The sequence below is a fragment of the Fundulus heteroclitus genome, chromosome 4 (assembly GCF_011125445.2).
Source record: "Fundulus heteroclitus isolate FHET01 chromosome 4, MU-UCD_Fhet_4.1, whole genome shotgun sequence".
Taxonomy (NCBI): Eukaryota; Metazoa; Chordata; class Actinopteri; order Cyprinodontiformes; family Fundulidae; genus Fundulus; species Fundulus heteroclitus.
The window spans coordinates 40425078-40447697 of NC_046364.1; the positions used below are offsets into that span (position 1 = coordinate 40425078).

General features: G+C 38.3%; 1 protein-coding gene across 1 annotated transcript; it reads right to left on the reverse strand.

The window, feature by feature from the left end:
* Window positions 1–1686: 1686 nt before the first annotated feature.
* kcnk2a (potassium channel, subfamily K, member 2a) lies at window positions 1687–15899 on the reverse strand. The gene is made up of 9 exons (XM_036135684.1): window positions 15537–15899; window positions 13384–13490; window positions 13125–13237; window positions 12780–12870; window positions 9621–9738; window positions 8147–8307; window positions 5569–5755; window positions 5354–5493; window positions 1687–2724 (listed from the first exon to the last, which is right to left on the reverse strand). Coding segments are annotated over exons 1-9 (1257 nt in total). The 5' UTR covers window positions 15538–15899; the 3' UTR covers window positions 1687–2385.
* Window positions 15900–22620: the final 6721 nt, after the last annotated feature.

Consider the following 22620-nt stretch of genomic DNA (forward strand, 5'->3'; position numbering starts at 1 on the left):
GAACATTAATAATTACTCAGTGGAACAGTGGCTGTGAACTCTGTGACACAGAGAAGGGCTTCATCTCCATTAATTAGAATTTCATTGAGAATTAATTGAGTTAATTTATTTTTAGAATGCAGTTCATTTGTCTCTCTTGAATTAGTGAAATAAAAAAATCTTGAATGATATTCTGATCCATTGAGATGCAGACAAATGTGTAATGACGCTTAGCCTGGTGGAAGGGCAAGGCTTGTAATACAGTGGGGGAATCCCGTGTCCTGTCCACTCTGAAAATTCTCCATGAGTGGAGGACATTTAAAATGACCGCCAACCCGCTGAGATCTGTCCATCGGAGTAAGTTCACCCTGAGAGCAGCACCTCAACATGCTAAAAGAAGTCTCCACAACCCCAATAAATGTCATCATGGGATCTACTGTGGCCATTTGCTACTGCTGATGTGAAAGGTCACACCTCTACAGTCAGAGGCTGCAGAGTTTAACTTTCATGGGAGGCAAAGAGGAAACTAGCACTATCTAAGTGCTAAAGTTTGCCAGACCAAATGTGGACAAGGACACGTGGAACATTGTTTTTGAATAGATGAGTCAAAAACTTAAATCAATGGACACTGGAACATGTTTGGCATAAACTAAATCAGCATTTCAGGAAATTAACCTCACACCAACTCCAAAGCAAAGATGTAGACGCGTCATGTTCTGGGGAGGCTTTGCTAAATATCAAAGGATCCACCATCAGAAGGTGATGAGGAAAATGTGAGACCATTTCTAAAAATGTAAAACTGAAGCAGAGCTGGACCCGGCAACATGAAAATGACCCAAAACATCCTAGTAAATTCATGAACAACTGGCGTTGAAATGGAAAGTCCTGGATGCATCCAAAGCCCAGATCTTAATGTTTTTTTGTTTGTTTTTTGCTGTTTAAAGACTTGAAAGGGGTCGTATACATGAAAGACGCCCCTCAAACGTCTCACTGCTGAAAGTGAGGATGGTGAAAAACTTTTCTCAAACTGATATCAGAGATTGGTGGATTGCGACAAGAACCTTGTCGTTGTAGTTATTTCAGCTAGAGGTAGGAGGACTAGTTATTACTGGAAATGGTTTTCCTCAGTCAGAATACACATTTCTGTTATCTATTGGTTCCTCAGCACAACAAAGTTCATCTCTCATCGTTGAAGTGTACTTATGATTAAACTTACAGACCTCTCTCTACGTTCTAAGTAGGAGAACTTCAGCACAATCAGTGGCTGACTAAATCCTTTTTTTGCCTCACTGTAAAGCGCATGGCTTGTTACAAGTAAAAAATGCAACGTTTGCCCAGTAAACATGATCTTCATACCTGAGATGTGTCATAATGGGTCCTTTTAACTCTCAAATCTAAACTGTTTGGCTGAAAATCTAAGGGCTGGTGACTAATCAGTTTTAATATGAAAACAGAGACTAATTGTGTAGTTGAAATTGTTTTCGTAAAAGTGATGAAACAGTGGATAACCGTTACCTTTCTTAAATTAATTTAAAAAAAAGTGTTGCTGATCTGACACTCTTGCAGCGTTTGCTTGTGCTTGTTCTACGGCGTGAGAAATATTTAAACATAATTAACCTCAAATTCATTCAATCACAATATGCTATTCAGTCAAAAACAAATCAGGCAAATAAGAATACAAATTTTAATTATCACAAAGGGGTTTTCTGTGCTATTAATAAAAAATGAGCAACTCCAGTTCAATATGCAGAAGAGAACATGTGCAGAGTTGGATTTGGTCATGTAAGACATTTATAAAATGACTCTGTTATACACTAATAATAAATTATCATAAACTTCTGGACTAAAAAGATACTAAGATCAAGCTTTTCAATTTTAAATATGCTGCTGTGCAGGACGAGACTTTAAATCTTTTGTCAAAAACTGCACAAAGTAACACAAGCTAAGTCCAGTCTAAGTTGTAAAGCCGTGTACTTGAAGTAAACCGTTAGAATACGTAATAAAGATAATTGTGTATTGAGATACTCGTCTACCACCTGCATGGATAAGAGTTTGCTTTGACTAAATCTACAGTCCTACGAGGTCATTTGAGGCGACATGTAGAAAGACAGTTCTGCAGGTCTTCTTGTTTTTGTTTTTTTTGCTAAAAAATACATTAAAGTGTTTCAGACACAGACAGGCACTGTGTGACAAATCCAAGCGCTTCAAACTGTTTTGATAGTTAAACATAAAGCAGAATTGTTCTGGTTGTCCTTCAAGTGTGGTTACTTGCTGACCCAAATTGCCGGCTACCTTTGTAATGTGGAGAAAACAGAGATTTGTCTAAAATGAAATCGGTTTTCGACGAGCCCTTGTTCCGTTGTTCTTCAGGCTCTTTGTTTGGCCAAAATTAGAGGAATCCTTTTTCTACTTGAAGTGTTCAGTGACTGAGACGTCTCCTCTTTCTGGGTCCAGCCCGTTCATGAGCGATCCACCGTTTCTGGTCAGTGGAGTGGTCAGGTCGTGGAGCCCGGCCTCCTTCTCGTTCCGGTCCCATCCGTCGCTGAAGTTGATCGACATGGCCCTCTTGGGCAGGGTGAGTTCGGGCGCCGAGCTGAATCCCAGCTCTGAGGACAGCTTGCGCTTGATGGATGCGGCTCGCTGGAACTTGTCGTAGATCTCGACGCTCACGCGACGGCGGGTCTCTTTGAACTCGGCAGAGACGTTGGCGGTCCACTCTGCAGCGTGAGCTCTGATCTCTCCGACCTGCAGGGAGACAGGGATGGACCGAGACAGGACCTTGAGCCACGTGTTTACAGATTTCAACCGTTGGGCTCATATGTTTTCTGCTTTTTGATTAAAACCATAAGATATATGTATCTACATAAAACAAATCTCACACTACCGTCGCTTCATTTAAATTGGTTTTGTAAACCCTCCCCTCCAAACAGTCATAGGATTGTCCAGTCTGTTTCCTTCATACGCTGCACATTGTGCTGCTGTCGTGTTTAAAATGAGTGTGGGTGACACCGGTTCTGGTCGAGGAAGTCAACTCCATTGCATTGAAATAATGTATCTGCATAAGCACCTCTGCACACAGGATGGACCTCCTGGATGGAGCGGCTGTGTGTTTGGTTGTGTGCAGGACGGCAGAAGGAGAGGCTCGCCCAGGGCGCCATTCATGCAAGAATCGCCTCTGTTAGTCATAATGTCTACTGGAACAAGCAGAAAGGCATTATGTAAATTGAAAGCGGAGAACGTATTTTTAAATCTCCTCCAAATCTGTTGGTTTAACCGCCACAGTGAGACGAAAACCCCCAAATTTAACAAAAGTCCCAGCAGGTCATTCATTCCTGCTGCTATCAGATTTTACAATGCTGCACTGTAACTGTGACCATAACTGTAATAAGCAATGTGCAATAACTAATGTGTAATAATCTAATTAATACACTGTCCTACAACCCGTGCAATAATCCTGATGTAGTGACTTCTGCTGCTATCAACACCTGAACATAAGTCAGTATACATGTATGTATGTATGTACAAATGTATACAATGTATATGCAAATATATACGCGTAGGTACGTATGTATGTAGGCGCATAGATATATGTATATATTTAAGTATATAGATATGTTTATATATATATATATATATATATATATATATAGACCACTAAGAATGTAAATGAGACATCATATGCCCATTCATATTTCCTTTTTTTGTATTTTTTGGTATTCTTTTTGATCCATTGTATATATGAAGATTCATTGTATATAACTGAATGCCCTACTCTGCACCTTCTTGTATGAGCCGATGTGACGAGTGAATTTCTCCATTGTGAGATCAATAAAGACTATCTTATCTCTTATCTTATCTTATTTCAAATGCTGGTGTTATGTTGTGCAAACCTTTACGTCCCCTTTACAGCAATCTCTACAAATGAACACCTTCAAACCTTTTTTTGTTGTTGTTATATTCAAGCAGTCCTCTCTGTTTAACAAAGCGTTCATTAAATTCACATTTATCATCTCCAAAAATAAAAACCTATCTCACAACGCTAGCGCTTTTTATTTCTGACCACATCGGAGCGACTGACTACAGGAGCATAAAGCTAGTTGAGAATATGCCGTTTCACAGCAGGACTTCAGCATGAAAGGCCGCGGGGCGCATGAGTAAACACACAGAGCGGATCAAATGTCACAACCGTCACCTCTGCTTCAGATGAAACCCTGGAAAACTCATTTGGTTTTGTTCAACCAACGGGGACGGTCGGTTGTGTCGTTGTTCCCCCCTTTCCCTGACACTTTAAATATGCTTGCCTGCTGAGGAGCAGCTGAAAGGCCTTCCTAAATCTTCATTCATGCCTGGGAGGGAAATCTAATTATTATATGGGAACAGCTTCATCTTTCTGAAGGGTGACCTTAACCAAAGGCTAAAGCGTTCCAGATGTTTCTTTAAGCATAAGTCAAATTGATTTCAACAAGATTTACTGCATTTAGCATCAAAACAGTTGTGATATAGTTTTTTTTTTTTTTTTTAAACAGGAACCGTGCAACATTATGCATCTGTCCTGTGGAGATGATCTTAATGTCTGTGTTCATGTATTTGGCTGGCAGACAGCAGATTAGATTTGAGAAGAGTCATGTCACTGAAACAAAATTAAGGAGGGTGCAAACGTTGATGTGGGGGATATGACACTGTAACACGGACACCTTTATAGTTCATGTCACTGCAGAGAAAGAGGATACGGAAGATAGACAAAACTACCTAAAAGGGTATTCATACTCCTCAAAGGTGTTCCTTTTTGTCACGTTACAGCCTCAAGCCTCAATGACTTTGCCTTGATCTCAAAATGTCCAGGTTTACCCCACATTTACCTCCATCCACATTTCTGTCATTTCTGACCAGCTTCCCTGTCACTGCTGAAGAGAAGCGTCCCCACACCATGATACTGCCACCACCGTGTTTCATAGTTGGGGATGTTGCGTTCAGGAGTGAGTGATTGTTTTCTTTCTAACAGGACTTTCCTTTCTGCATGATGTGTCACCTGAACACACCACCTTCTTCCTCATATTTTCTGTCTCATACATGGTTTGAAACAGGATTTTATTCGGGGGAGTTAGTGAAAAGGAAAGAAAAACAATACAAGTGCTCTTCCGTTTTTGTTTAAATTTGTAAAATCTTAAAAAAAACAACATGTATCATTGTTGTTTTACGATTATGCACAACTTTGTATTGGTCTGTCAATTAAAATGACAATGAAATACATTGATTGTCGTGGTAGTAATGTCACAAAATGTGTGAAAGGTTTCCGGTGGTTTGAATACTTTTCCAAACGATGTCCTGCAAAGAGAAGAATGTGAAATAAGCCAATGAGTGAAGAGTGAAATACCTCTTCTTTTGTCCTCCTGGAAATGACTCTGAGCCAGTCTCCTATCATGCTGAGGATAGCGGCGAAGTAGGCCAACCCTACCAGAATCCAGAACCAGACCAGCGGTTTATAATAGTCCAGGTACTCTATGTCTGACCCACCTGGACACAGAGAGATGCTGTATAAACCTGCTGTCACGATGAAACGCTCAAGTTTAGGGAGAGTTTGTCCATTACCTGCCACAAAGTCTCCAAAGCCAATGGTGGTCAAGGTGATGACCACAAAGTACAGGGACTCAAGCGCAGACCAGCCCTCGATGTGTTTAAAGATGGCCGCCGGGAGCGCCACAAAGAGCAGGCAGCCAAAGAGCACAAAGAGCAGCGTGGATATGACTCGGATCTTGGTCTGACTGATTGCCCAGTGCTGCAGGGGGAGGAAAAAACAGTCTTATTTAGCTGCTTAGTGAAACGTATGGATCGTCTACAGGCTGAGATCTGTCGCGTCACCAGACACCTGGAGATGTTATATGCTGCCGACAATACAAGTTATAAAAAACAACGACAAAAAACAAAACATCTATGCCCACATGCTCAGGACCTTTGGTTCTGGCCTTGGTTTTCAGTCTATTTGATGATCAGTGAAACAATCTGTACTTTTTCCTCTTTGTTAAAGTGGGTAGTTATTTATGTGTTTTGACTTCTGACAGCTCTCACTCAGTTACTCCTTCTTGCTACCTGTTCTCAGATGCATAAAATGATTCAGCAAAGGAAAACAAGACAAGCTGTTATCATGTATTCCATAAAAAACAAAGCCAGAATGTAGCATCAGTATGTAAAAAAGTTTTCCCTATTGTTTTGTATTAACAGTTAAGGGAGTAAGTAGCAGTGAAGTACATTTATTTATCAGCAAATGTCTACACCCTAATCTAAAATGTAAATCTATGGGGTGGGGGGTGGGGGGGGGGGGCAATCCATGTTTAAAAGGAAAGTAAGATTTGCTGATAAAACATTTATTGTTCCTAATTCTGCCCAATTCTTTGTTTCTGGAAACATAACTCTGAAAGTTTTGGTTAAATAGAAATTGGACAGATTTTAAAATGATGATTACACTTTATTGTCCCCATAGGGGAAATTTGTTCTGCTTTTCCATAATATTTGGGGTTGTGTTTATGCCGATTTATGGCCATTATTCCAGAGACACATTTGTGAGAACAGACACTGATGCTGGAGGGGAAGGCCTGGTTTGTAGTTTCTGTTCTACAAGATTGAGGTCAGGACTACATGGAGACACCGAGGCATGAATTGTCTCTCTATTTATGTGATCGATTATTCTATCAGTTATTCTGACAATTAGTTGAGTAATTGCATAAAATAGATAGGCCAAACAGGAGTCGCTTGGCCACGGGAGCACATTCCATGAAGGGCTCTACGTATTGTTCTTGAGTTCTTGAGATAATCTCAAGGTCTGTGGCTATTGACTGAGTTGGAGTCAATAGAATAGAATGACCTATCTGGGGGATTTTTACATTGCCTCCCTCTTCATAGCTGAATCCAGTTGTTGGGATTGATTCCCACTTTGTTTTAATACCATTAACAGCTGACTAGAATTGACTAAATGCAGAGTTGGGATCCTATCATGGTACCCGACAGTGTTAAAGTGTGTCTGGAAAAATGCTGGGTCACTATAAGTTCATACTTCTCCCCACCTCTTGAAAATGTACAACTATTTTCTACAACATCAAAAAAAAATTCTCCTGTTCTTTTTCCTTCTTCCTTTTTTAACATTCTGTATACGTTATTGTTAGTTATAAAAATAAATAATAAAAATAAAATAAAATTGGCAGAGTTCTTGAGAGCGACCCATTCCTTCACAAATGTTTGTTCAATCGGGCTGCATCTCCAGGTTCTGGATTTAATATACTTGTTTCCTTGGAAGGACTTAGATCACCAGACTTCCATTATTTGGAGCGGTGATTGAATACTGTCAGCTACAAAGGTATTCACTCAGTTCAAAGAAAAACAGCAGTGCAGATGTGCAAAAGTGATGATTTCTTGATCAGTGATGTAGCTGAAGAGAATCAGCTTTTAAAGCAAAACTTTTAACCATTCTGCCAGCATCCAAAGTAATTGTATTGCTCCATTAATGTTTCCCTTGAATGTTGTAAAAAATAACAGAGCAAGTCTGGCACAATCTACAGATTTATAGGACTTTAGACAACAATATAATTCAACTTGTGCTTGGTTTCAATCTCAATCATAGTTCCCAATGATGGGTCCCTCAGGAAAGGTCAGAGCTACAGAATGAGCAAATTGTTCTGAACAACGTGTTCAGATTTCTGTTCCCTTCATTTAAGACCAAAAGCAGATAACAACCTCAGTGAGCTTTTGAAATCAGTTCATGTCTCTTCTTAAATAATCTAGGCCCAGTAATTAATACAGAAATCTCATTAACACCAGCTGTATTTTAATGACCAAGAGATACAAGATTAAAACATTCCTTTATTGAGTTCATTTCTCACATTTAACCTAGATGCTGAATTTACTGCTGTCTCTTTGTTACTTTTAGTGGGTAATAGATTATGTCACCATATATAAAGAGGCTCAGTTAAACCATCATTAATTTATCAGCTAGTGGCCATGAGTCACTGCAGCTCACTTACTTAAAGTGCTGGTTTCTCCGGCACAGTTACTTCGATGATGTGCTACAGCATTATTCATAGGTTTTCAAAACATTGCTTGATTCAAAAACGACAGTTGTTGAACTATCAAAGACGCTTCTTGTAAAAGATAAAACACCATCTGTTGGCAGACTCACCACAAACGTTTTCTCCACTCTGGCGATTCCCTTCCCGAAGATGGTGCCGAGCTGATCCCCTACACCCGCCAAGAGGAAACCAAACAAGGGTATTCCCAGCAGCGCGTAGATGATACAGAATATTCTCCCTCCTTCAGTGTGGGGAGAGATGTTTCCGAAACCTGCAGAGAGCACAATCAGAAACTGTCAAAGAGATGTGTATGAATAATAATCTGAGTCATAGAGACTGCGTTACGAACAAGGTTTTTTTTTTTTTACAATCTGGCATCACAATATAATTTTTCTAGTGCATATATGAAGTCTATATCCAAGACTTTACAAATGGTGCAACCTTCAGATCAAAAGGAGTAGTTCTGAGGCTGTTTATATGAAACTTTTGCCAGATCTCAATGAAAACCAACCTTATCCCAACAAAACGAAATCAAAGCAAGAAGATCCAGAAATTAAGTCGTGGGTAAAAAGGCTTCACAATAAGGTTTTAAATAACAAGTGTTTCATGATGGGTAAAAGCAAAGAGCTTCTGCAAGACCTTAGGAAACTCGTTGATGCAAAACATACTAATGGCATTGCTTTCAGACATTTCTGCATATTCAAATGAGTGCCATTCAGCTTGTAATCCGAAAGAGGGAGGAACATATTTTTTTTTACAGCCTTTGACAGCTTTTCTCCTTATATTTAACTCCATCCCTCTGTGTCCTTGCAAAATAAAAGCATCTGTACACCATGATACTACCACCACCATGTTTTCCTATTCATGGTGATGTACATGTTAGTTTACCTTCAAACGCTTTACATCTAGGCGAAAAACTTCAGTTCTTCCCCCTACATGCTGCATCACTTTCATGGCTTGTGGCAAACTTTCACTGGGACTTCTTCTTATTACTCCTCCATACAACCTAAATCTGTGGTGTGAACAACCAGATTATCTCCCCTGAGCTGGGGATTACTGCAGCTCCTCCAGAGTTACCACTGCCATCTTGGCTGCTTCTCTGGTTAAAGCTTTATCATATGCAGCCAGCCTATCAGTTTAAGTGGACAGGCCTAGCTTGGTCCTCCTTAAAAATATAAAACGGTTGATGTTTTTTTATCAACAAAGCCTGCTTTAATTCTCTCAAGCACTTAATCACTGACCTGTCCTGATGTGCTCCTTGGTCTTCATGTTGCTGTTTGATGTGCTTATACTGGACTTTTGGAAGAGTTTCATTGCATGGGCTTTTGTTTCATTTAGGGTATCAGAACAAAGAGATTGAATACATTTTTTGATTTTTGTTAGTGAAAACCTTTGAAAACCAAGTATAATTTTTCTCCCATTTTACAATTAAACCCTGTGTCTTGGTCTTTCACATAAACGCCAAATAAAATACACGATTTGCGGTTGTAATCAATCAAGAAAATATGGAAAAGGTAGAGAACTACCAACTTCTGCAAGGCATTGCTGATCTACAAGTTTACTCTGTGTATTTGTGTATCCTACCGATGGTTGTGATGACAGTTCCAGCAAAGAAGAAAGCAGAACTCAGGTCCCACAGGCTGCTGTGATTGGTCAAAGTTCCTGCAGGGTTCACCCCAGATCGGACAGCAGACACAACTTGCTGGAGAGGGGAGAGGCTTCATTAAACCCAAAACATAACCGCAACAACTTTCCTAATACTATATTTGATGTCCGTGTACAGATATTGGGCCATGTGGTTGTGTCTTTCTGTCTGCCTATAAGATAAAATATGTAAACAGTGAGTATGACGCTTCAGATGATGCAGAAACTGAGGCTGATAATGAGAACATATGGACCTAGAGCAGAGGTGGAGCTGATAACAGAGACGCTTTCTATGGCTCAGCTGTTTGTCTTTCCACTCCTGTGAGGCTGGAGCTGTCCATGGTGCTGAAAGCTTTCAAACTCTGCACGTCACGCCTTTAAAATCTGTGGATTGATTTAATAAAAGACTCCCGCTATTGTTCCCCAATTTTATTACCCAGTTATGTTTTAACTGGGAAAATGTGCTCATGATTTGATAATTTTTTTGTATTTCACCTTAATAATCCTCCAAAGCATGCTCCTGGATGAATCTAAATTGAGCAAATATGCATCACAGCCCTTTATTATTCGTTCCTAAAACGCATCAGTCCCTTGATTTATTCCACAACATAGAATTTGACCACTTTCCCAAATATGGTTGTACCCAATCAGAGTGAAGTAAACTTGGTAGAACTGCATATCATTACCGCAACCAACCGTTTTACTGAGGTGGGACATTTGGCCCAACAAAACAACAAGCTGATGCTATTTCTTATGAAATTCTTTAGAGAATTTATACATTGGCTGCAATATCTACTACATGAAATTGTTTATACGGTGATGTCATGGGACCTTTAAAAATTGCCTGTGTGGAAATACAGTGTTGATTTGAGACTCACGCTGCATCAGGCTCAAGGTATAAAAGTGTGACCAAATGCCTCAGGTTTTAATTTATTTCTGATTACAATTTCTGCTCAGTCTCTTGCTACTGAATCAATAAGCCAGAGGAGTTTTTTACTGCTAAGAAATTACTTGAGGTTTGACAACTAAATGATAAAAATGTTGTTTTTTGTTTTGTTTTTAAAAAAAATTTTTTTCCTCCAATGTTGCTGTTAGTCTGTCGTGTGTGTCATGAATGCAACAAAATTGCACTTTGAACCAAGTGGAAGATTTTTTCATCTCCTAACTCCAAATCAAGGTAACACAATGAAACTAAGACTCCAGTCCACCTAAGCAAAAAAGATCAACATTTAAGTCGACTTCATCTTTTTTATGTGAATGAATACATGCAGAAGAGTCGTAGGTTATAAGTAGATGGGCTGTGTCTGTATTCACAAATATTCCTAGGACTAAAAGTAGCTCTTAGTGACAACAATTTTACAAAAATCTTGGAATTTCCCATATTCTCATTTTTTCCTGGAATTTTACCTTGGTAAGACAAAAGTTATTCACAAAGCATCTTTGGCCTTAAGGGAGCTCCTAAAGTGAAAATGTTAAGAGTAGTGAGGAGGACTTTTAGTGAGCCTAAAAGTGTCTTAAGCAGGAAGATGGTGGAAACAGAGAGAGCTGATTGGCTGATCCACCACCTAATCAGTGGAGAAAATGAGCATATAAACCTCTTTAACGGTCATACACGTATTATGTAGATAATATAAACTTTATCATCCCCATAGAGGGCAATTAATTAGTTTCAGTGGCCAGATGGGTTAAAGGTGCAGCTCTGACAACTTAATTTTTATTTAGAATAAACAATTATTTGGAGAAAATATTGAATAATTATGAATAAAAAGTGGAGAAATTTTCAAAGAATATATAAAAGAGGTGAGAAAATATTTTTTGTATTGCATGATAATGTCAGTAGCCTAAATAGTGATCCAGATGTTTGCTTGTGCGATACCATCTCCTGCAGTGCTGCTCTCTTTCCAGGCTAATGCGTAAAAACACCAAGACACGCAGAGAAAGAGAAGCATTGATCTTTGGCAGCATGCTTCAAAGTCTGTGTATTTGCACCATGATCCAGGGAAGAATTTACTTTTCAACACTCCCCTATTCTCCCCTCAGAGCTGTGAATTGTGCGCTGCTTAACAGTTCGTTTTTTTTTACACCTTTTTTCTCTATTTCGTTTGGCCAAATCTAACCACATTAGTATCAAATAGATAAAGTAGTAAAATGACCAGTATGGCATGTAAATATAATAAACAAATGAAAATATTGATGGGAATGTAAATAAGGTGTGTTTAAACATTTTAATGCTGTATGACAATCAATTAATTTTGTTAAGTTTCATCATCTTTACACACATTTCTTTATCAGTCTAATCAGTCAATTTCTTTCCTTTGATCAATAGGACCGCATTTGTGTGGTTTTATTGTACTATCAACCAATCACAGCTCTGAAAGGACAGCATCACACAAAGCAACAGAGTCAACCAAACTTCCTCACTTACATAAAAATTGTCTATCATTTTCTTACTCAGAGTCACTCTCTGCAGCAATCTGAATCACTCTTAAGCTAAGGCTCCTAGGTAGGAAATTTTAGGCTAGGCAAGGAGTGCTCTTAGAGGCCTCTGAGAATCTTTGTGCACACAGGCACTGGAGTTTAGGAAAAGTCAGCTGGGTCACTATTGGAGAAACCAGAAAAATCCAGAAAATACTTGTGGCTGGAAGACATTGTTCTACTTTGTTATAGTTAACTTTACCAGATTCTCCTTCTTTTTTTTCTTTAATGTAGAGTCTTCCTAATTCAGTGTACTTCAGTTACTGTCTAAAATGGTGAATATAATAAAAAAATTAAAAAAGTAGAATTCCCTTAAAAAAATTTAGAAAATCCCTTAACTACTAATGCAGTTTTTGCATTAAATCAAGTTTATTTTCAATCATAGGTCAAACATGCCTACAATCTCCAAAACCAGACCTGGCTGCATCTGCTTCCTCAAACACATGGATATAAATGTGCATCACAATTAGGGAGGCTTTCAAAAATTACTTCTATGTGTGTGCTATAAGGTCATGTTTCTAGGGAACAGTGTACAGTAGAGCACCATCACTGATAATTAATATATGATGTAATATGTCAGGATTTCATTCCCTGTTAGTAAGTTGCACTTAAGACCAAGCTCACCTGAACTAGCTCCTCCAGCTGACTCTGGTTGACACAGGAGTGCTGGGACAGGAACTCCAGCTTCTGGGACAGGATGGCCAAACGCTGGGCACTAAAACAGTGAGAAATTAATTTTATCACTGTAATGAGGAAATTTTGCCATTTGATTCAGGGGCATTGGAGCAGGGATGTATCCAAAAGTTGCAGGATTGTGGGACTCTAGGACCAGACGTGGGCACCCGATTATATACAAAAAGTACATTTTATTGCATTGGACCATGATTTGTCTAACACTCGCTCTGAGTGGCAGAAGGAACGTAGCATGAGTTTTTGAGGAGTAGTGAGTAAATGAAGAAAGATGCCCACCTCTCATGAGGCTGCTCCAGGGATCTGAAGACTGCCGCTCCTATCACCAGGTACAGAACCACCAAAAGAAAGATGGCCGTGACTGTCTTCCACTTCATCACCGTGGCCATGACCTGCTGTTCAAATCAGCGCACATAGACACAGGATGTGTCCCAAATGTACAAGTTAAAGAGCTTTTTTAAAAAAAAAAAAAAAAAAACAATTTAAAACTACTTTTGGCTGGTTTATATTTTTTTCTTTATATCTGTAGATGTCTCACCTCACTTTCCTCCTGAGGACTCAGTGTTATTGGCTTTTTGGAGAAGGAGAGGCGGGGCTTCGTGTTGTGAGTGGCTGATTTTGGATCCAATAAGTCTGGAGCTGCCACTGTTGGGTGAAAAACAAGCTGCAATGTTACAATTTAAACTATTGACTCATTTTACATCATCCACTTTATCACTTAGTTTCATGTTGTCTATTGGTTTCTTTCTCTTTCATAGAATTCATGTATGAGTACCTAAAAACATAATATATGCGGTTGATGCAAATGTGTTTTGGGGGGTAGTGAGAGAATTTGGTGTAATGCCTGGGAGCTCTGGGAACACAAAACAAGGGCCCAAATCATGACAATTGGGATTCATATGCAAATAATGCTCAAGAAAGAAAAAAGAAAATAACCCTGTGTATCCAAAAATGTAAGGGAGTAGGTATGATTCAGATTCAAAGCTGTATACTTTTAGAGAAAAAAATAAGACTGTTTTGGTTTTAAATTTATGAGAGAGATGAATTAATTTCTGTACATATTTTACATCAGGTAATTGTCCTTATTTAAAGTGTATATCACTCATAGAGAATTTTGATAGCAAACCCATCGGGTTTTTTTTCTATTAGACCTCTAGCTGATCACATGAACTTGCTGCTTTTTTATATTTTATTCCATTATGTGTGGGATTCCGCAGGGATCTATGCTAGGACTACTTTAATTTATTTTTTATGTCAATTTCTTGCTACCTGTTTCAAATATCCTCATTCCAAATTTTTTTTGACCTGTTGACAGTTTATCAGCAGATTGCATGTGTACATTTGCAAAATCTTCCTGTGAGAGCATACGTTGCTTTTAAACTGTGTACACAAAAAAAAGGGCGGTAACTTCTGCAGCCAAATTACACTGTGGGATTCCACAGGGATTGATTCAGGGACCACTGTGTTAGTGATTTGTCATATTCTTTTAGATATCCTAAGACCAATATTATATGCAGATGATGCAATGTCTAAGCTATTGCACTGATTTTGAATGGTATTGTGTGTTTAACAGCCTAACTATATTGTTTAAACTGAATGTAATACTGAATATAATAAATACAGTTTAATTATCTTGGAAATAAAATACTCCAAAGATTTATCTAAACTTGTCAAATAGTCCATTGGGTACCTCAGCTGTGCTTTACAACATTTGTAGGAATTATTGTTGATTAAATGTCGACTTGGAAAATACACATTTACTTTATTAGCAAATACACATTTTTACTTTGTGTTATGATTTAAAGCACCACCATGTAACTATCGGCCACTAGGGAGCGCTAGACCTGTGACTTTCAGGTTTGGCACCCCCGAAGGCCACTGCCATCACTGCAGTGTCACAACATTAAGCAATTTCCATTTGTGTTTTGGAATCTGATAGCAGACTGCTTTGGACTAGCAAACTGAGAATCATGGACTTACTTGTATAGACAAGGCCATAATCACCTCTCTAGATTAAATCCTACATCGCTAAATCAGGTAAGTGGCATGTCTGTTTTGTTTTGTTGTTACAGCAGACTGAGCTCAGACTGCCTTAACCTAGAATGTGTCATATGACCTAAGCGGTGCTTTAGGTCATATGACACATTCAGCGATAGATCCCACTCTCTTAAGTTTCCTTTCAATGGACTATTTGACAAATGTTTTTCCTCTTCTCCCATGCAGGTGCAGAACACTGGTGTCATTTCAATGTGCCACCAGAGGGGGCAGACATCTCCAATAACCCTGGGTTTACTCTGTGCTCCTTTAAATTAAAATGTAAGTGTTTTTTTCTTTAAAGTTTTTCCATTTGTGTTCAAGTTATAAAAATCACAACATAAAACTAGAAGGTATTACATTGAATTTGCCTTTCACGTGAGGTTTGATAAATAAATAAAAAGTAAGGCTACAACCTTCAATCTAATCCTGTTCTGTTCTGTTGTGTGATAAATGTAGGATTTTGTAGTACAAGTAAAGATATCCTCAGAAATGTTTTATGTAATGTTTTAGGAGGACATGTCAGTATTTTGAAGGCAATGTTCCCAATTGAATACACCTGTGTACTGTACGCCAGTTCAAGGAGATGTTTCCTGTGGGTCCAACCTGCTCCCAGAAAAAAAGTTATATTCCCACAACAAAGAAATCTCCACTTACTGGTCGTTGTTGGCTATCCAATGCCCTCCGCTCTCCTCTTCTCCTCACCCGAGGCTCTCTCTGCGTTGCGGGGAATCTTTCCTCCTCTGCGTGTCTCCTCTGTGCAGCTCTGAGGAGGGCAGACGGACTGACGCTCCGTCTTCCCTCTGCTTGTCTGCTTGACTTAAACCGCTGATCGGAGACTAGTCCTGCAGAGTTGTCTGGATTTTATTGCCTTTACTATGTTGGGGTTTTTCAGTAAAGAGTTTCTCTGGTCTCTCTCTGTCTCCTGCAGCCCCTGTCAGCTCACCAGCAATCACTGTGCTGCGTGTGCACTCTGGCTTTTGAGCTTATTGCAGAGAGTAGGAGGTCCATGATACAGGGAGGTGCTCCCCAAACTTGGTGAGGCCCTCAGCATACATTAGTTTCTGGTAATACAGAAACTGCTGTGCAAACATTTTGGGTCATCCCTCGTTTTTTTACCTCCATGCTGACAGATTGTTTCGTTTGATGTCTCATGCTCAACAATGGTTCTTCATGCTTTCTGAAGATCTTACAACTCTTCTTTCTTTTGACCTTGACACTTTTAACTAGTTTTCAGTTTAGTTCCTCCCCACATCCAGAGACATGTTTTAGATTGTTAGGCCACTCTGATCATTAACCATTGAAGCACAAAAAGGCTCCAAAGCTCAAGCGATGAACCTTTGGGGGTTTTGATAAGGGCAGTTGCCCAGAGCAGCATTGGAAGGGGAGCTCCAGATAAAAACAATTCTAAGTTATGCTTTTAGGTATGTGCTGTCAATAGGAAGTTGGTTTTGCTACCACAAACTTGTCTTATTTCTTTAGCTGAATCAGTTTTTTTTAAGGTAACACATTTTTGATAGAGTAGTGCTTACTAGACAAATTCACAGGCCCTTGTACTTTTTTCACATTCAGCCATAAAGCTTTTTTTATTGATTTTGTATTACACATTAGAGGAAAGAAAATGATACATGAAAAAATGTCTCACCAAACAAAACTGAAAAGTGTGGCATGCATTTTTATTCACACCCACCAGATGAATACTAGTAGGTATCCTGTAGGCATCACCTTTCCTTGCAATTACAATGAAAGAGAAATCTATTGAGGTATGCCTCTACCAGCTTCACACATCTGGACTGAAGTTCTTGTCCATTCTTTGCTAAATAGTTTAAGCTCATCAGCCAGATGTGATGGAGATAATCTGTGAACATAAATTTTCAACTCTTGTTATAGATTCCCAGCTGAATTTAGGTCTGGAATTTGACTACATCTGGAATTTCACTAGGTCATTCTTACAAATATTTCATGTGACCATGCTTTGATCTAAACCAGTCCATACTAGCCCTGGCTTTATGTTTGGGGTTGTTGTCCTGCTGGAAGGTGAGCCTCCACCCCAGTCTCAGGTATTTTTTAGCCTCCAACAGGTTTTCTTCAATAGTTGCCTGCGTTTGTAAAATTCTCAGGAGTGTCACCCACACATTCAACTCTGCTTAGCATTTTCCTTACAAATACAGCACAATCTGAAGGGTAACTGATAGGCTTTTTAGTGCCATTAGATTTATTCCCACAAAGCATTGTTACAACAAAGAAACAATCAACCAAACATCAATTTATCTTACTAATTATACAAGTTTAACATTTCCTTTATATTAATACAGATGTTTACATCATAAAGTCATCAAAATTACTTTCTAATGTTGATCTATTTTTAAAACTAGCAGATATTAGCATGTATAAATAACTGTAATTGTGCTTTCCAGTAGAAAACAAAAGTATTTTCAATGTACAATGGCACTGCAGAGGTTAGAGTCTCCTAATGTTTAACCAGAGTAGGTGCAGTAAACCAGCTGTTGGTGAATGCAGAGCTGCTTTATTATCACACTCGGTCCATGCAATCTGACACATCCTATTTGCTTTAGGATATTGACCCATATCACTATGGTCACATTGTCAGTCCTGACTTTCTTTCCAGACTTCTCAGGAACAACAAGAGGGGAGAAACGAAAAGCTTTTTGAGGAACTTTGTTGCTGCAGTTGAACTAAACTAGGTAGAAATAAGCACAAGACACTGAAAGTGGAAAAACTGTCAGAAACCTGATAATTTACTAAATTTTGATAACATTTTTGAAAGGAACTCCTGGGTTACCCTGGTATTCTGTGTGCAGTCAGATTCCAGTTCAGCCTGCGCCAAATGACTGAAGCCAAATTTGGTTGCTTTCTAAGGTGAAAACTGTTGATTGCGCAAATCAAACTGCAGTTCACGGACTAATTATGACCTGAGAGGTTGCTGTAAACTGGGGAGTAGATGTGCAGTTATTCAGAGCAAAATAAAGCTTTTTCAGTCGCTGTTCAAGGTTCATCCTTTAAATGTCCACGGGCCTCCAAATGCTTGAATGATTCATGTCTCAGACTCTTTTCTCACCCCCCCCCCCCACCCCATCCTTCTTCTTCTCCCACTCAGCCCACTCCTCTCAGTCTTCCTCCCAGACCTAAATGAGAAATTAATAGCTGCTTAAATGTTGGTGTTTCCACCTCAGAACCCTGACAATTAAAGGTTAATTACATGCCCACTCACTTTGCTAAACATAGAACCTGCTTGTGTGGGTTTATCCGTGTGGATTCCCGACTTGCTTGCCATAACATTCACACTGACTTACATATCTGCATGCATGTTGGAAATGAACATGAGCAACATGAATCATAGGTAGTTTCTGTGTGACTAGCCTCCTCCATGAATACGCACTGAGGTCTTGCTTGAGCTGCTTATTTTAGCCTCTTTTAGGTTTTAGCTACATTCATTCATTCACTCGGACAAGCTTCCCTGTTCTAGCTGGGAGAAAAACACACTTGTATGTAGGTTAAAACATCATTGTTTTATAATCTTGTCAAGCTTTAAACTTCACCGCGGCGTTCTGTCTGACCCGTCTGCTGTGTTCCTCGGTCTTCATGGTGCTGGTGGTTCCCTGATGGTCTCTAAGAAACCTCCGAGGCCTTCTCAGAAGAGACGTCTTTATGCTGAGATTAAATTATACTGTATTTACTAATTGGGTTTCTTCCAGAGGCAATTGATTATACTACGTTTTATTTAGTGGTATCACATAAATGGACACCACATTTGTTTGAAAACAATGCATAATCCCCCCCCCCCCCCCCCCCCCACACACACACAATTATTTACTACTTTTTGTTGCTCTATCAGTTAAAGTCCTGGTAAAGTACAAATTGATTGTTGTAACATGAAAAAAATGTGAGAGCTCAATGGATAGGAAAACTCAGTTTTATGTTTTAAAATTTTCCTAAATATCCTAATTTATAAAAGAAAAGCCTGAGTCATAATTGTTAGTCCTAGTAATGCCTCATAAATCCTCTATTCATATCTTTTCTGTCCTCTGGTCACTCAGTTTGCAGATATTTGCTTAGTTAATTTATTAGTTTCCAGTTTACACAGGAAACACTTGTAACCATCCAGCATGATTCAGTTTTTTTTTTCATTTATATGTTTATGGTTTTATTTGTGATGTCCAATTGTTATTCATTGTGTCAGTTTCATTCTTTCTTTCTTTCTTGCAGCTCATTAATTGAGCTTCATCTCAGAGTCACGGAATCGCTGCTCTCACATGTTTAAATGAGTGATTTGCTTCATTTAAAAAACATCTTTGTGAGCTCATCAACAAATCCCCTTTGAACATATTTCCACTGTTTCTATTTCTGAGTTATTTAATAAGTCTGTTCCACACAGGACTGTTGACTCCTCTGAACAAATGTTATTGCAGTTGGGATTAACATGCCTGTGTGTCTGTGTGTCTGTGAGTTGCAGCTTTCATTTACAAACGGTTTGCTTAATGATTGAAGCTCGTCTGCAGAGCAATAATCAGTGATGGTGATTCTTAGTTATGGCCAATTTATACTGGAGCTACTAAAGATAGAACTCTCATTTCTGCTTGTTTGTATGCCATTTGTTATACGTGATAGGTGGTTTGTCTGAAGGGTAAAAATAAAACCTAAAGCAAATATTGTCTAGCCACTGAAATAAATGTCTATAATACAAAATCTTACAAATTGTTCTTTCTTAATGGGAGACAAGGGTGTCTTTTAAAAAAACACCACTATATTGGGCTTTTGTTATCTTTACAAATTGTAAAATTACAGGATCTGAGCTAATTATAAATTTTAATTTTATTATTAACATGAAAAGAAATCAAAAACACACAATGCTGGTAATTTTTAATCATATGCAGCTTTGTTAGTGTTCATTTATCAAACATTGTTGTCAAATTTGTACCAAATAGCAGCTCTTTTTCCAGCTGTTCTCAGATTTAATTAAAGCCAAATGTTATACTACTGTGATGGACTCGGAACCTGTCCAGAGTCTACCCCACCCTTCCACCAATGACCCCCAGAGATGCGTACCAGCCCACTGTGACCCTGCACGGTTAAGTTTCCCCCATCATTATCCAAGGTCGAGACCGGCCACTCCTCCAACAAGATCACAGTATGTAGTTCAAAGTTAATGTCATTAAATCTATTAACCTATCTAAATAACACCAGATCACATTGTAACCTATGTCTTTTTCTATGTGGTCGCTCCTCTACATTCAGCTCTCTTTGTCATGCAGACTCACACTAAGTCACAAGCGTTTCCACGCAGGTGAACACACACTCTCACCGGCAGACAGAGAGTGCAGAGAAATGTGTCGCAACCTTTGAAAATTTGAGAACGTCTGGCCAAAAATACCTGAGAGAAATCAGGAAAAACTCTGCGAGATTGTCTGACCTGCAAAGCATGCAAGAATAGCTGTTTTTTCTTTCTCTCTGTCTGGAACAAGCATGCAAAATATCCCAAGTGCTTCATGCCCTGTGCGACACACCAGCAATGCAGTGTATTAACGAATGAAAGGTAGAGAGAGAGAGAGAGAAAGAGAGAAAGAGAAAACTAAATGATCAAGAGTGAGACAGATGGATAAATAAGAGAAAGGAGAGAGACAAAAAAGATAAAGTAATGAAGAGAGATATATAAATACATAAAATATAGTACAGTATATCTTTAATAATATTCTGCCCCCAGACCAAATTCCTAGGTGAAATCCTGAAGCACTTATAGATAATGGATAGATGACATATTAGTCCTAATATTTGTTTTAAATGGGACCTGTTTTGCATTGATTTCTTAAGAAGAGTGTTTTCTCACCTTGCTGGGATTTGGTGGATGCAGAACATTTTGTTCTGGGTGTTGTTTGCTGGTTTCTTCACATTAACTTCTTGCTTAATGTCCTTCAACAACATTTCTGCTGGATTAAGGTCAAGACTTTGACTTTTGCTTTTCAAAACATTAAAACTAAATTCTGCTTTACTCCTCATGCAGTAGAAAGAGTTGTTTTATCAGCTTGTTGTCTTCTTGACTCCCTTTGTCTAGTATAGTTTGCAGTTCATTGCTCTATCAGTGATGGCAGGTTGTCCTGGTCAGGATCTAAGTGCTTGGACACAAATTGTGAGGATTGTTTTTTTTATTATTGCACATCTTATTATTAATAATAATAATAATAATAATAATAATAATAATAATAATAATAATAATAATAATAATAATAATAATAATAATAATAATAATAATAATAATAATAATAATAATAATAATAATAATAATAATAATAATAAATACATTGTTTTATAAATGCTTGGTCAAAAATAAACGACATCAAACATATTTTATATTAAAATACCATGGAGTATGGGTCTCCAAATGTGCCAAAACTATTTGCATGTATTTATAAATGCAAAAATAAAGGCTTAAAGGATGACTCTGAATCTAACACGGAAACATGGGAATGGCCAGATGTGAGAAAAACCCTCAATTAAACTAAGGAAAAACAAGAAAAGAATACAGCTCTAATAGAAATACTGAAAATTAAGGAACAGAAGCTAACTAAACAGGAACCGAAAAAATTCAGCTCATACTTCTGTCAAGATGGAGAAAAACACTCCGTTTGATTGAATTCAATATAAAATAAAAGATTAAAATAAATTGCTAATTTTGTAAAACAATTGGGATTTCCCAAAGTTAAGATAAGATAAGAAAATCCTTTACTCAAAGACACAGACATGGTTACACACAGTTTATAGTAATGAAAAAAACAAGCTAATCTAATCAGGCTTTTTCAGAAACGGCAAAAATAAAAGTACAAAATTAATATCAGAGTACAAATTGCACAAATATTGATAATATGGCATAATACTCCAGTAAAAAAGATGAAATATTCAAAAGAGGACCAGGCTATTTATAGAACAATGAGAAATAATATGCAATATGCATGATAGTACAGCCGCATTTTGAAGTAGCTAAGCCATGTGCAAATGTAGCTTAGTATCTGGAAGTTTGTAAACACATGTTGAGTCTGTTGTGAGCAGCAAAGATTATAAAGTCTAGCAGATGGGAGGAATGACCTGCGGAGGCGCTCCCTAGAGCATCTGGGATCCAGCAGCTCCATACATGGGGTGGGAGACGTTGTCCATCAGTAATGCTATTTTTCTTTAAGTCCTTCTGTCTCCCACCACCTGCACTGGGTCCAGGGGGCATCCCAGGACAGAGCTGACCCTCCTAATAAGCTTAATCCAGCTGTTTCCTTTCAGCTACATAAGCTGCTGCTCCAACAGACCATGAAGATAGTTGATGCCACCACAGAGACAAAGAAGGTCTTCAGGAGCGCCCCCAGCACTCCAAAAGATCTCAGCCTCCTCAACAGGTAGAGTCTGCTGACAGTTCATATGCTTTTGAATTTTTTAAAGATAGATAGATAGATCGATAGATAGATAGATAGATAGATAGATAGATAGATAGATAGATAGATAGATAGATAGATAGATAGATAGATAGATAGATAGATAGATAGATAGATAGATAGATAGATAGATAGATAGATAGATAGATAGATAGATAGATAGATAGATAGATAGATAGATAGATAGATAGATAGATAGATAGATAGATAGATAGATAGATAGATAGATAGATAGATAGATAGATAGATAGATAGATAGATAGATAGATAGATAGATAGATAGATAGATAGATAGATAGATAGATAGA

Bases quoted from the DNA above. Each gene is read 5' to 3' on its own strand.
- kcnk2a (XM_036135684.1), bottom strand. The intron at 13,238-13,383 runs GTGAGACATCTA...TTTGAACAGCAG, and splicing joins GTCCTCAGGAGGAAAGTGAG to GTCATGGCCACGGTGATGAA. The intron at 12,871-13,124 runs GTGGGCATCTTT...TCACTGTTTTAG, and splicing joins CTGGAGCAGCCTCATGAGAG to TGCCCAGCGTTTGGCCATCC.